Source organism: Leopardus geoffroyi, chromosome C3 (genome assembly GCF_018350155.1).
Source record: "Leopardus geoffroyi isolate Oge1 chromosome C3, O.geoffroyi_Oge1_pat1.0, whole genome shotgun sequence".
NCBI classification, from domain to species: Eukaryota; Metazoa; Chordata; class Mammalia; order Carnivora; family Felidae; genus Leopardus; species Leopardus geoffroyi.
Window position 1 is genome coordinate 150,551,730 of NC_059338.1, and position 15,820 is coordinate 150,567,549.

A 15,820-nucleotide genomic window follows, 5' to 3' on the forward strand; every position below is an offset into this window, starting at 1 on the left:
CGCCTGTGGTTTGGTGTCTGACATTAATCTGGGGGAAATTCTGTCATTATTGCTTCAAATATCCTTTCTGTTCTGTTCTTTCTTCTCCTTCTGATATTCCCACTTCACATATGTTACACTGTTCGTACGTGTCCCACAGTCCTTGGATATTCTGTTCTGTTCTTTTCAGTCTTTGTTCTTGTAATTTTTCAGTTTTTGAGGATTCCATTTATAAATCCTCTAACTCAGAGATTCTGTCCTTTGCCGTGTCCCATCTACCAATGAACATTTTGAAGGAATTCATCCTTTCTGTTTCTGTGTTTTTATCTCTAGAATTTTCGGGGGTGCTTTTTGAGGATTTCCATCTTTCTGCTTACATTACCCATCTTTCCTCATGTTGTCTATTTTATTCAGTAGAGCCCTTAGCTTATTAATCAGAGTTGTTTTAAATTTCTGCTCTGATAATGCCAACATCTCTGACATGTCTGGTTCTGAGGTTTGTTCTGTCTCTTCAAAGTTTGTGTGTGTGTGTGTGTGTGTGTGTGTGTGTGCGTGCATGTGTGCACACATGTGCATGTGCGTTTAACCTTCTTGGTGTTTCTTCTAGTAATTTCTTGGTAGCTTCCCATGATGTACTCGGTCAAAGGAACTGCTATCAGCAGGCCTTTAATAGTGTAGTGGTGCAGTGTCGGGAGGGGAAGTTTCCCCAACCCTGTGATTAGGTCTTAGGCTTTTGAGAAGCCTGTGTTTATGGATGTGAACCTCAAAAGTCCTTCTCAGTTTATTACCACCCCCTTGAGTAGAACGGGATGGCTAGAGGACACAGGCATTGGTGCTGGAGTTGGGTATTTTCCTTCCTCAGGTCAGTTATGGTCAGAAAATGCCCAAGTAGTTTAGGTGCTGATTAGCTAACTAGCTTCCTGTGAGGGCAGGCATCGTTCAGAAAACAGTGCCCTGGCCCATTTCTGGTTCCATTTCTCCCTCCCACTCCACGGACACCAGAGGGGATTTATCTCCAGGTCTTACTGTAAGAAACTGGTCAAATTCCTGGAAATAAATTTTAAAACACTGTGGGGCCCCCTATGACTGGGTCCCCTTCGAGTTAATTCTCAGGTTGCCCACACTGAGTGGCCAGCAATTTGTCAATTATAGCTCAGATCTTCCTGCCTGGCCCTGGTTCCCACTGTCTGCTCTTGAGACTCTGATTAGCAGCAACTCCCTGTATTCAACTGTCTTGTCTCCCCAGTTCTGAGGGCTGAGGCTGGCCCTGTCTTCTCTGTCAGGAATCCAAGAAGAGTTGAGTTTTCAGTCTGTTCAACTTTTCATTTTTGAGGAAGGAGTGGTGCCTTCCAAGATCCTTACAAGCGGAACTGGAAGCCAGGAGTCCCCTGGCACCTTTAACCCTCAGACTTGTCCACACTGAGCCTCCGGCGATCCAATTACAGTTCTGGTTTTCCTACGCCAGCACAGGTGGCCACGGTGATTCCTGTAGGCAGGCCTCTCATTTGGTAAGCTGTGACTTTCTGTATTTGCCTGTCTGTCTGTCCAGTCTTGGGAGTAGCAGTTTTCCCTGTGTCCTCCTCTCCCTTACGGATCCAAGGAGAGCTGATGCTTTTCCGGTCTGTTCAGATTTTACTTGTCATGATAGAGTGGTGATTTCCAAGTTCCTTAATATGTAGAGCCACAAACTGGAAATCCCTTATTTATTTTTTTCACTGAAAGAATAAATGAATAGAAACCCATTTTGTGAATGTACCAAAATTCATTTATCAATTCACAACTTGTTTTAGTTCATAACTTGCATATTCTTGTACAAGCCTTCCTGTGAACATTTGTTTTCATTAATCTTGGGTAAATCCCAAAGAGTAGGAGTTTTTCACTTAAGAGAAGGTTTATGTTTAACTTTATAAGAAACTGCCAAATAGTTCCCCAAAGAGGTTGCTCAACTGATACTTAATGCATGAGATTTCTAAATGAAACACATCTTTGCCAAGTCTTTTTTAAAGTCATTGTAATGAGTGTAAATTTGTATATTATGGTATTTTAATCTGATCTGCAGTTCCTTGATGACTAATAATTGGACCATCGTTTTGTGCTCTCCTAAGCAAGTTGAATATCTTATTTTGAGGACTTTGGCTCAGTTGTTATTATTTTTTTCCTTTAGTTGGATTTTTTTTCAATTTGTGGTAGTTCTTTATATATTCTGGATGCAAGTCCTATCTCAAATAGGGCACATTTTCTCCTAATCTGGGGTTTGCTTTTTCATTTTCTTAAAAAAGGTATTTTAAAGATTAAATTTTTAAAATATTGATAGAGTACACATTACCATTTTTTATTGTATTAGAATTGTTTTGTCCTAAAAAATCGTTGTCTACACTTGAAATCAAAAATATTTTCCGATGTTTTTTTTCCAGAAACTTATTTATTTTGGTTTTACATTTCACATACAGTAAAATCGATCTGAAAATAGTCATAATTCATTGTAATCTTGTTTTTCCATTTATTTATTGAATTGTTCCAGCATATTTATTGAAAAGATTTTCACTCCCCTTTGAACTGATATGACAAGTGACCAGTGGCATTAAAGAAGATGGGGGAGGGACGCCTGGGTGGCTCAGTGGGTTGAGCTTCCCACTTGATTTTGGCTCTGGTCATGATCTCACGGTTCATAAGTTCCAGCCCCTCATTGGGCTCCACACTGACAGCGCAGAGCCTGTTCGAGATTCTCTCTCTCTTCTCCTCCCCAGCTCATGCGAACAGGCTCTCTCTCTCAAAAATAAATGCATAAACATTAAAAAAAAAAAAAAAGAATGGGAAATAGAAAGCACCAAGAATCCTTCTTTCCCATCTACAATTGCACTGGTAGAATCTGCTTGGTATAATTATTTTTGAATTCTGAAGTTTACGGCAAGGACTGTAACTTTCAGCAGAAGTTCTGAATGGTAAGTCATGGCTAATTTAGGTCAACTTCAGCTCTCGGAACAGTAGCGAATACCCACTCCTCTCCCCCCACCCGCCCCTGCCCAATGACAGACAGCTGTGTACCTGTTCCTGAAGCAGCTGACACCTGGCTCGTGGGAAACAGAGTAGGCAGTGGGGACTCTACTCCAAATATTGTGGATCCAAGCTCTGATCACGGACTTCTACTTTTTTTTTTTAAGTTTATTTCTTTATTTTGAGAGAGAGCATGAGAGAGAGAGAGAGAGAGAGAGAGAAGCAGAGAGGGAGAGAATCTCACGCAGCTGAGCTGGGTGCAGTGACCTGAGCCGAAATCAAGGGTCTGAAGTTTACAGCTGAGCCACCCAGGTGCCCCACTGATTTCTCCTTTGCTAGCACAGCTGCAGAGAGACACAGGCAAGCTGCCTCTGTTGCAATCCCCACTGGCTCCAGCAACTTCTTGGAGATTCAAAGAGCCAGGGCCTTCCTTCCCCTTCCTTTCTCTCTGTTTGCTCTTTTGGGAGCCAGACACATAAGAAGTAGGATACTCAAAAGAAACTGTGCATTCACGTATGGGGAGATTTACAAAGTCGCGGAGCACGTCCAGGGAAAGACACAGGCTCAGGCAAGAGCTGAGAAGACACTTTAGGCTAATCCCTGGCCTAGAGATGGCCTACAGAAATTAAAGACTAGGAAACACACAAAAGCAGCAAACCCTGGGAAAGGGAAGAATTTTAGTTCCAGAGTGACCACACTGTAAGAGACAAATGTCCAGTTTTCAGCAACAACAAAAAATCTCAAGGCGTACCAACAGGACGGTACAGTGCTTTCGAAGGCTGGCAGTCTTCACAAGGGAACGTGGCACCCTCTCCAGGCACGGCCTGTGTCAGGCCACACACAAATTAAGTCTCAGTAGATTTTAGAAGGCATAGAGCATACAAACTATCTTCTCTGACCATAACAGGATGAAGTTAGAAATCAGTAACCGAAGGAAAAGCGAAAGTTCACGAATTTGTGGAACTTAAGACATTTTCAAGCACCCGATGGGAAAAGAAGAAATCACAAGGGGAAATAGAATATACTTACAGATGAATGAAAATGAAAATACAACATAGCAAAACTTTGAGCTGCAACGAAAGCAGTGCCAGGAAGGGAACCTTTAGCTGTAAAAGTTAACATAAAAGGAGAAATCTCCAACCAACAACTTAACAACTTAACCATTTAAGAAGATTTAAAAAAAAAAAAAATAGAAGGAAGAAAATAATGATTACAACAGAGATACATAAAACAAAGAATAGAAAAATAATACAGAAAATCAATGAAATAAGAAGTTTGTACTTTGAAAAGATTAACAAAATCATAAATGTTTACCTACACTGGCTAAGAAAAAAAGAATATTATAGACGAAAATAATGACTAAAATCGGAACTAAAGGTGAGGACATTACTACCAACTAATAGAAATTTTTAAAAAAATCAAAAAGAGAACTAAGAATTAACCAGATAGCTTGATGAAATAAACAAATTCCTAAAAACACAAAACCCACTCAGCCTGAATCATGAATAGAAAAACTGAATAGACATAGTACTAATAAAGAGATTAAATCAGCAATCAAAAACCTACCCACATAGGCTTGGACCTGATAATTTCACTAGTCAATTCTACCAAACATTTAAAAGAGAAACAATACCAGTTCTTCTCAAACTGTTAAAAAAAAATTAAAGAGGAGGGAAAACACCCTAACTCCTCTTTTGAGGCCAGCATTACCTTGGTACCAAAACCAGAAAGACTACAAGAAAAGAAAGCTACAGACCCTTATGAGCACCGATGCAAAATCCTCAACAAAATACTAGCAAACTGAATTCAGCAACATATTAAAAATATTATAGATCATGACAAAGTGGGATTTATTTTTGGAATGCAAGAATGATCCAACACGTGAAATTCAGCCATTGTAATATACCATATTCACAGAGTGAAGGACACACACAGACACAATGACATCAATTGATGCAGAAAAGAAATATCTGACAAATTCAACACCCTTTCAACACTCAAAAAACTAAGCATAGAAGAAAACTACCTCAATAGAATAAAGGCATATATGAAAAACCTACAGGTAAGACTGGACTCAGAGGTGAAGGACTTACAGCGTCGTCTCCAAGAGCAAAAGCAAGGCCAACGTGCCTACTTTCAGCATCTTTGTGAAATGTAGCACTAGAGGTCTTAGCCAAAGAAATGAAACAAGAAAAAGATGTAAAGGATATACAAATTGGAAAGAAAATTAAAATTACCTCTGCTCACAGATGACATGATTTTCTATGCAGAAAACCTACACTTTGCAGCTAAAGTTTCCCTTCTTGGCAGTTTCCACTGCAGCTCAAAGTTCGATATGTCGTACTTTTCATTTTCACTCGTCTTTATGTATGTTGTATTTTCCTTTGTGATTTCTCCTTTTCTCATTGGGTGCTTAAAAATTTCTTAATTTCCACAAATTTGTGAACTTTCACTTTTCCTTCTATTACACACACACACACACACACACACACACATTAGAACTAAAGAAAAAATCAGCAGAGTAGCAGGATACAAAGTGAACACACACAAATCAGTTCAACAATGAAAAGAAAATTAAGAAAGCAGCTCCATTTACAACAGCATCAAAAATAATAAAATAGGTGAATTAACTCACCAAGAAAGTGACAGATATGCACTAAAAACCACAACCAATTTTACTGAAAGAAAATAAAGATGTAAATACATGAAAAGACATCCTGTGTTCATTGGTTTAGAAGGCTCAATACTGTTAAAATGTCATTATTTTCCAAAGCTAGCTACTCCTCCCATGCTATGCTCATTAAAATCCCCATGTCAATTTTCATGGAAATATAAAAATCCATCCTAAAATTTATATAGACTCTCAGGGAACTCTCATGTAGCCAAAACATTCTTGCGAAAGAACAAAGCTGGATGGTACACACTTCCTGATTTCAACATTTACCACAAAGCTAAGGTAATCAAAACAGGATTGTACTCACACACAAACAGATGGATAGACCAATGCTACAGCATAGAGAGTCCAGAAATAAACCCACACATACAAGGTCAAATAACTGTTGACAAGGGTACCAAGATGTAACAGTGTAGGAACACTGGATACTCACCTGCAAAAGAATGAAGTTGGGCCCTTAACCAAAATCATATGCAAAAATTAATTCAAAATAAATTAATGTACATGATGTACATGATGTACACATAAGAACTGAAACTAGGAACTCTTAGAAGAAAATGTAGGGGAAAATACTCATGATATTGGATCTGGCAATGACTGCCTAGTATAACACCAAAAGTCCAGAGAGATAAATTGAACTTCATCAAAATCAAAAACTCCGCATCAAAGGAAACAACAGAGTAAAAGGCAAGCCACAGGTGGGGAGAGAGTATTTGCAAATTACATATCTGCTAAGAGATTGAACAAAAAATTGCTACAGAATTACCATTTCATGCAGCAATTCCACTTCCGGGAATGCATCCAAAAGAATTAAAAACAGGAACTCAGATACTTGTGTTCCCATGTTCATATTAGCATTATTCACAAAGGCCAAAAGGCGAAAGCAACCCATATATACACTGTTGGGTGGATGGATAAACAAAATCAACAAAAGACGCGATATCCATGCAAGAGAATATTACACAGTCTTATAAAGGAAGGAAATTCTGACATTTGCTACAGCATGGATGAACCTTAAAGATGGTATACCGAATGAAATAAACCAGACACAAATGGCTGAATATTGTGTGATTCCACTTATATTAGTCAATACATAGAAACAGGAAGTAGTATAGAGGTTACCAGGGGCTGAAGGGAGAGGGTCTGGGAAATACTTAACGGACCCAGAGTTTTAGTATGAGATGATGAAAATTCTCGATACGGATAGTAGTGATAGGTTCATATCAATGTGAATATGCTCAGTGCCACTGAACTGTACCCTTAAAAATGGTCACAGTGATAACTTTTATGTTATGCATAGTTTGTTTATACAGTGGAAAAAAAAAAAAGCAATTGGCCATATAAACACGGGTCTGTTTCTGGACTCTATAATGTTCCATTGATTCATGTACCTGTACTTGTGACAATCTCACATTGCATTCATTATTGCAATGTTATAGTAAGTTCTGGAAGTGGGAAGTATAAACACTCCAACTTTGCTCTCCTTATTCAAGATTGTTTGGGCTACACTGGAGTCGTTGTGTTTCCATGTAAATCCTAGCAATAGCCTGTCGTGGTCTACAAAAACATTTTGGGGATTTTGACTGATAATGAGTGTTTAGGAAGATGTGACAACTTAACAATATTTAGTCGTTAACTCACAATCAAGTTACACTTCTCCACTGGCTTGTGTATCTTCATTTCATTTATCACAGTATTGTAGTTTTCAAGGTAAAAGCTTTGTACATATTTCTCTAAATTTCTTATCCCTTTGATGTACTGTAGATTCCATTTTTAGTTTTGTGTTGCAAATTATGGAAATATGACTAACTTTGGACATCGTCCTTATTTTCAGCAACCTTGATGGATTTGTATGTCATTCTATTTTTTGTAGATTTCTTAGAGTTTTCTACACACACCATCATGGCATCTAAAATAAACTTGTTTTATCTCCTTTTTCAACTGTTATGCCATTTATATCCATTTCCTGACTTACTGTACAACCAAAACAATATTGAGTAAAAATGTGGCAAGTGATGATCTGTGCCTTGCTTACAACCTCAGAGAGTTCTTCAATGTGGATGATAAAGTTAGTAAGAAGTGTTCATTAGGAGATTATTGGCTTAAGGGAGTTCCATCCTATCCAGACTTTGCTGAAAGTGTTTCTTATAAATGACTGCCAAATTGTGTCAATTTGTTTTTGCATGTGTTGACATTATCATAGAATGTTTCTCCTTAATTCTATCAAGTTCTTCCTAACATTCTTTTCAAAAGAGAGATTAGGTTTACGTATATTAGCTATTTTGATTGCATAGCTTAAAATCAATAATATTATCTCCATGTTGATAGTCTGGGTTTTACAAATGACAGCATTTTATTGTTCTAGGACTTGTGTAATATATTCATTCCAAAGACTTATAGGAGTTGTATTGCTTCACTGAAAAGAGACAGAGAAAGAGAGAGGGGAGGAGGAGAGGGAATAGAGTGGGGGAGGAAGGAAGGAAGGAAGGAAGGAAGGAAGGAAGGGAGGGAGGGAGGAAGGGAGGGAGGGAGGGAGGAAGGGAGGAAGGAATTGACTATTGACTGCTATTGTTTAATTAACTAAAAGGAAGAAAGGGCACCCTGTGGGAACAATTTAATCAGCTTTGACAGCCAGACCCATGATTCAGGATGATTTAAATGGTCTGTGACAAAAGAATAGTTAACAGTCTGCAAAATGCCCATTATCTTTAGTTAGCAAAGGCCCATTGATTTAGGACCTGGTGTGACTCCCATAGGATGTTGGTGACAAGCGAGGTGGAAACTCAAGTTCAGCATTATTCGTCACCAACAAAACACTCTGAGGTAAGTCTGTTAATAAGCTACAAATTAAATCTTTGTGCTAAACAGCTATAGATGTCCGGGGAATCCAGGAAGCCGAATGTTTGTTGTTTTCTATAATTTTCTTCTGAGATCACATATGGCAACACTGTTAAAATAATGTCTTTAATGTTATTACACAATAAGTGAGAAACTCTGAAAGTTGTCCTCTTTAATGACAAAGTTGTTTTGTCAAGTATAATCTAATTTCACCTAAGGATGTCTTCCACAGCTGTACTTCAGTGTTACTAAGCAGACCAATGAGTCTCGAGTGATGATTTATGGCCCTTTCTGAGGCTGGATTAGCGGCGAGGTAATATGCCAACCAGTCGGGGCATCAGAGAGACCTTGCTATGACACTTAGGCATAATTCTATCAGGGAGGTCCATGGAATCATTCATGCACTTTCCCCTGGGGAAAAGCGTTGACATTGAGTCCAGTGACTGCCACCTAAAGCCTCACGTTTCCCAGGTGCGAAGAATTGGGTTCCAGGTTGGCACCACCTGCAAAGTTCAATGTGATGCATCCGTCAGGGTAGGCAATGATGTAAGGTCACGGTAGGAAAAACTGCCCTGCACTGTTCTCAGACAGTACTCTGTGTAAAAAGCTGGAGTGCACCTGCTCAAGGTCAGATGATAGAAGTGTCACCGCAGCCCCATAACCACAGCCGGGAGTCTGCGAGGTGCCTTCGTGTGTAGGGATGGGCCCTAATGTGTGGCTGTGGACCCGGGTTTGGTACTTGGAAAAGGACAGTGCTTACTTAATAATGTGAACAAAGCTGACACGAAAGGCGACTGACTAGGCTCGGAGAGTAAAAGATAATATGTTATGAATTTTCTGTGAATAAACATTTTTGTTAACAAAACAAATTAAAAAAAAAAAAAAGAAAAAACAACAAACTTCAACAGAAGGAAGAGCTACTTACACCAGAATAGAAAGGTTCACCAGACACACATATCACATCTTGCTCCTGGATCATCAAAATATCTTTAGCTAGGTGCAGCCGGACTTTGAAAGGCTCCTGATTACCATCCTGCAGCAAACAAATCCCTGTCTTTGTCTTCAGGCAGGGAGAGAACAAAACAGAGAAAATAAATTACACTCAGTTTATAGAATATAATTTTATGGCCGATTCACAGCAAAACATGATGAATAGCATTTGAGACCTAAGGAAACTGCGCACGGATGAATCTGGAATTTGATACTTAATACAGGTGCAGGCAAGGTTAACCATTTCATGTGAGGTGACCTCAGGTAATGGAGATTATGTCAGAAAATCCACATCAGATGAGGCCAGGGAGGAGGATAGTTTATACACCATATCTGAAAAATGATGAGTTTTGTTTAATACTTATAATCTAAGTACAACATTTTGGTAACGGATTTATTGAGATACACGTCACCTCCTATATAATTCAACCCTTTAGGATGTACAAGTCAATGTTTTTTAGTGCGTTCAAAGTGGTGCAGGCATCATTATAATCAATTTTAGAACATTTTCATCCCTCCAAAGGGAAACCTGTTATGTCCATCACCCCACCCCTCGCCCTAGCCCTAGGCAACCACTAGCCTACGTTCTGTCTCTGTGGTGGAATTTTAAATCTGAAACTCTACGTACTTAACATCTTTTGGAACCTCCACGATTTCATCATTCCTAGTCACCAAGCACACAGACACGCATACTTGGACACACGTGCACACCCACTCACAAACACTCATGCATGCACACATACACAGCCCAGCTAAAGAAATGAGGATACAGGTGTGAGGAGAACTGTCTACATGAATGCAGTTAATTAAAAGCTGCCTGACTTCAGACTCAAGATGTACGGTTCCCAGTCCACTGATTTGTTTCAGATATTTCGGGGAATTGTCAAAACAGCCCGTGAAGGTGGCAGGACCTCAGTGATTGTGGAAGAAGCCCACGAAGCCCGTGTCTCCTGAAGCAGATCAGGGTATAACACTCACCCAGATCCACAGAAATATGCTCCCTAGCAAGAGCACTGAAGGTTCCTGTTCATCAGAAATACAAACGGAAATTCTTCTGAGACAGAAAATCATCCCTGGCTGCTATTCTGCACCAAAAAGTCAACAGGAACAATGGCTACCTTGGCAATTACATTTTCATTTCATAAGTATTGAGCCATTCTTAATTTGGATAAATGGATAAGTACACAGAAATACATATTTACCCTTAGTATTTAATGAGCACAAAATCCCGGGCAATAATGCCAGGCTTTCTCTTGGAATACAAATTCACATGTGGGTCTCCAGGAGTATGTTTCTTTAAAAGAATGTTTCATAATGTAAATGAGAATATACTTAGATACCGCGGCCTCTAAAAACAATTCTTTCTGCAAACTGCTTTATTCCATGTGCTAATACATGCCATTACACCCCATATATTATTTTGTAAGGGTTTTGATATCTTTTAGGGAAAAACAAGCTTCTTCTGGGACCAAGGATGGTGTGCTTTCCTCCTTTATGGGACTGGTGTGCTGCAGACACTCAGTAAATTGTGTCGATTAGTCTATTCTAGAGCATAACTCAAGTGGATGTGTCTCGAGGACAAAAATATTTCAGCAAAAGCAAATTCTATTTTCCTTAATATAGAACATAATTTTCTACATTTTTCACAGAGAAAAGTCTTTCATGCTTACAATGTGATCTTGGCTGGGCACCACTCTGAGATGGCATGGGGAAGAGGAAGATATAAAATAATATCAAAGCCAAGTGAACATAATTGAGCACATTTGCTGATTTTTTAATGTACAGTACATTCGGGCCAATTTTCTCCCCGAAGTGTAATGGAATGGCTGGCAATCACAAATAATGCTGTCTCGATGTGAGGATGAAAAAAGGGGTTTTCCCTGAGAGCCCATCAATACATTATTGTTACACATCAAAGAGATATCAAAGATCATCCAGGGAAAGTTTGAGGGACAAAAACACAGCTATGAGACTTCTGTCATTACGTCTGATGTGGTCAGAGCTCCATTCACTCAAATAATGTATAAAATGCCCCCTCATTATTAGATAGTTGTCTGCAAAACAAAATACAGACTTTGAGCTCAGATTTGGGTCCTGGGAAGACAGAATTAAAGAAAACAAAGAACGAAGCAGATTTTGTTAGAATGAATACACACACACACACACACACACACACACACACACACGCACCCCAATAAATAGCTGTTTGGAGAAAAAAGAAAAAAGGGACTCACAAAGCTAACAACAAATTCAACTTAAAATATAGTCTCTAGGGGTAAGAGATGATACATATATCTGATTATAAAAACTCAGCTGTGTGCATGCAAATACATTTAAAATCCCATGCATACATCCATTTTGCAAATACTGCAAATTTTGCAAATAGTTTTTTTGGCCAAAAAAAATGTGAGAGTGAGTCAGACGTGAATCGGACAATAGTCTCTGACCTCAGAGTATTCTTACTTACAAAAATATGCATATGTCCACAAAATGCACTGTGGTATCTGATATGGGAGCAACATGGAGAGAAGAATTAAGTCTTCTCGAGGGAGGGAGGTGTTAAAGACACCTTTGACTATATAAAAACATACAGTTTGTCTTGAAAAATAAGAAAATAATAATTAGAGGAGGCGACAGCTATTTGATTCAAGGAGGAAGAATGAGTAAAGATAGGAAAGTGTGAGATTGGAGAGCCGACACGATGCCAGAAGAAGAGAGAAGCACGAACATGCATCCCCGATGCTAAGTCTGCAACGATCCGACAGAGGCAGAGGGAGGAGAGGTGCCAGGTGTAGAGGAGGAAGGTCAAGGCCCTGGTGTGATGTCCCCGGCGGTTAAAGGTATCGGAGATGCCCCAGAGAAACCTGAACAGGGATTTATGTTTGATAAATGTATTTCTTATGGCAGAGCAGGAGGCGGATAGGAACTGGGAAAGTTACAGCGCGGTTTTTGTTGACACAAGTATAGAGCTGGAGCAGAAAATGTTGGCGCTTGGTCAACCACTGCATTAGAAGCAGAGCTGCGACCGTGGATGAAAAACTGGGTACCCTTCTGATTCAGAGCAGCTCCGCTGGGCCGGTATCATCTCTAGTGAAACGTGGCCGTGTGGCTTTCCATTGTTTACTAGTCACTTGCATAGTGCTACTGTGTGCCCAGAAATATTATTTCATTTGATCCTCCTGACAACCCAGTGCAAGTTGTTTCATAGACAGGAAAAGAGCAGAGCAGCAGAGGTGAGTGGAAGGCAGGATTGGAACCCAGACTGCTGGGCTCCAGATGCGGCGCTCTTAGCTACTTGCTCTGGTTTCCCTCGTGCACGGATTAGTTGAGGGATGCCTCCCCCGATCCTCCTGAATGCAATGACATGGCCATCAGTGTCTCTCACCAGGCGGTAGCAAAAGTGCTCTTGGTGACTAGAGGGTCACCAAGAATTTCCTAGGGGAATGCAAAGAAGGACATCATCTTGAAGCAGCTGTTCCTCCTGTATCAAAGCAATGACCACTGTGGGGGAGGGGGGGTTAAAGTGAGTGAGGCCATGCTGACCTGCGGATTGTCCCATCAAAGACGAGCTATGGGGGCCGCATAGGACACTGTCTGATACTGGGAGAGGCTTGATCTAAACGGTCTCATCCCCCCTGGATTGCTTCCAATAAGAATGGGAACCAGGAGGGGCACCTGGGTGGCTCAGTCGGTTGAGTATCTGACTTCGGCTCAGGTCATGAATTCATGGTTTGTGAGTTCGAGCCCCACATTGGGCTCTGCGCTGACAGCTCGGAGCCTGGAGCCCACTTTGGATTCTGTGTTTCCCTCGCTCTCTGCCCGTCCCTCCTCATGCTCTCTCTCTCTCTCTCTCTCTCTCTCTCTCTGTCAAAAATAAGTAAACATTTAAAAAAAAATTAAACAAACAAACAAAAAAGAACGGGAACCAGGACCGTGAGAGCGACCGCTCTAGCCGCACAACCTAAGAGAGTCCAGCCACGGTCTTTACATCTGTGCACCCAGACGGCTGAACAATAAAAAATCTCCTAGAGAATTATTGGCTGCACATTTTAGTATAAACTGAAGAACTGCATTCATCTTCTGTTTGTTTATTAACATCACCATCATTGCTCTTCAAACTGTGTGGACAGTGTAGGGAAGAAATGTAGGTGCTCTATATAGACATGTACAGTATATTACATGAATTGTAAAACATACAGAAAACTTGAAATGTTAAAGGGATGATTCATAAAAAAATGAATTAAATTCAAATGTTGTTTTCCTGTGCCTGATGTGGGTGATCCAATAGTGCAGAGGGATTTTACAAAATCCATTTTGTTTGCTTAGAGGAATATTAAAAGGCCATGCTTCTTAATTATTTAACAGGCAATACTTAAAAATCTAGTCATTGACTTGCTTTCTGTAAATCAATGAAATGTGTTTATGAATTTACATGGATTTACTCTGTTTTAAACTTATGAAGAATTTATCTTGAGCTTAATCTTCCTATCTTGGAACTTTAAAAAATGGACTATAATTTCTTTGACACTTAAAAGTTAAGGCCTCTTTAATTGGGGTTCTAGACATCGAAAGAACACAACATGTCGTTTTCATGAAACTTTAAAATCTATGTTCCTTTAATCTTGAAGTATAAAATTTGTGGGGCGCCTGGGTGGCTCAGTCAGTTGAGTGGCCGACTCTTGATTTCGACTCAGGTCAGAACCTCCCAAGAGATTGAGCCCCACGTTGAGCTCTGTGCTGTCAGCATAGAACCTGTCTGGGATTCTCTCTCTCTCTGTCTCTCAATACATACATACATACATACATACATAAATGTTTAAAAAATAAAAATATAAAATGTGCAATATCAGACATAAAAAAATACAAACCACAAGGAACTGGGCAGAGACTATGTCATGCCTTGCACATAGTTTTGCAAGTGTCCTTGGTACTTCCATATTTTGGTTGTCAAGTATAACTTAATTTGTTCTGTATACTTATAGCTTTAAGTGATGTGTAGTTGCTTATACTCTACCATATTATAGCAACATGGCAGGAAAGGCCATTGGATGCAATCTGCCTCCAACTGCACTTGCCCTGCTTTCTAGGATTACTTCCATTCATGGCCTTCTCCATGGCTACATTCTTCCATTTGTCAACGACTAGTACAAGAGTCACTTTGCCTTGAGGCTTTCCGAGACTACTCCATCCGAAGACAGGTGCTTCCTTTTCTGAACTCTGGGTTTTCTTTGAATAAATATATCCGCCTAACAATTAACCAGAATCGTGTCATCATGTAGTGACTTCAGTAACATTCTGTTCTGTATCACAGTATTTAGCTTCATCATATATTTTGTTATCATGAGAAGATCTTAGTAATAAGTTATTACTGTTTTTATAATTAAGGAGTGTTGATTTGTAGAGCTAGTACAGTATTTCATCGATAGTAGGATTTCTTTCACGATGCGTTGATTGAATTACAGTCACACATTCTATTCTATTACTTGAGGGACTAAATTAAGTTATATATGTAAATAAGTTATTGAATTATTAAATATATGTTATAAAAATATGTATTTCCATGGTCAACACTGAGTTGTGGATCGTATTTTATGGGATATCGATGTGGAAATGAAATCTGAGGAACACTTAGACTAAAGATAGTGTATTGGCTTCCTGACCACATCATTATTTTGAGGACACTTCTAAAAGTAGAAAATCAGTAATTATTCCTGCCCATAACATGTGACTTTTCCTATAAATTGTGGATTTATTCTCTATCTTCACTTTTGCATTTTATAGACTGTTTCTTTTTAAGAGGAGAACCTTCTTAATAAATCGACCTTTCTTTTACAAAGGATCTGTGTTAGAAAATTAAGATATCCTGAATGGAACTTATCTGGACATAGTTCTGTTTCTTTTCAAAGAAGAGACTTCCCCATATGTACATGGTTATAATCTAGCTAGATCTGTCTGATGGACATGAGAGTCAGATTTTCATCTTTAATAGCTTACTAACAGTCAAGAGAAAACAAGTTTTATTTAATATGCCTTTGACTATGTTCTCATTTCCAGCAACATCATTCAGAAAAAGGCTCCAACGTAGACTCAGGAATTCCAAGCTCTACATTACACTTTTGCTTTTATCTAATTAATTAAATGGCACTCAGAATTTCATAAAACCTCTCAAAGTGAGAGTGTTAAACTAAATTGTCTTTATGGTTCCTGTCCATTTGAATGTTCTAAGACTGTAAATTTCAGGCAAACTCAGTGACTTTGGTTCATCGGCTGGGGGATTTGCTCATGTTTAGAGGATCCCATAGTTCTATATTCCCACGAATACAATTATCATTGTAAAATAAATCT

General features: G+C 39.2%; 1 protein-coding gene across 5 annotated transcripts in view; it reads right to left on the reverse strand.

Annotated features, from left to right (window-relative positions):
• SNTG1 (syntrophin gamma 1) overlaps nucleotides 1–15,820 on the reverse strand; it is an 897,410-nt gene that overhangs the window by 318,892 nt on the left and 562,698 nt on the right. For all 5 annotated transcript variants that reach the window (XM_045455364.1, XM_045455360.1, XM_045455361.1 and 2 more), the window contains one exon: nucleotides 9,411–9,545. In XM_045455364.1, coding sequence (XP_045311320.1) covers nucleotides 9,411–9,545 — 135 coding nt within the window. The remainder of the gene's footprint in view (nucleotides 1–9,410; nucleotides 9,546–15,820) is intronic.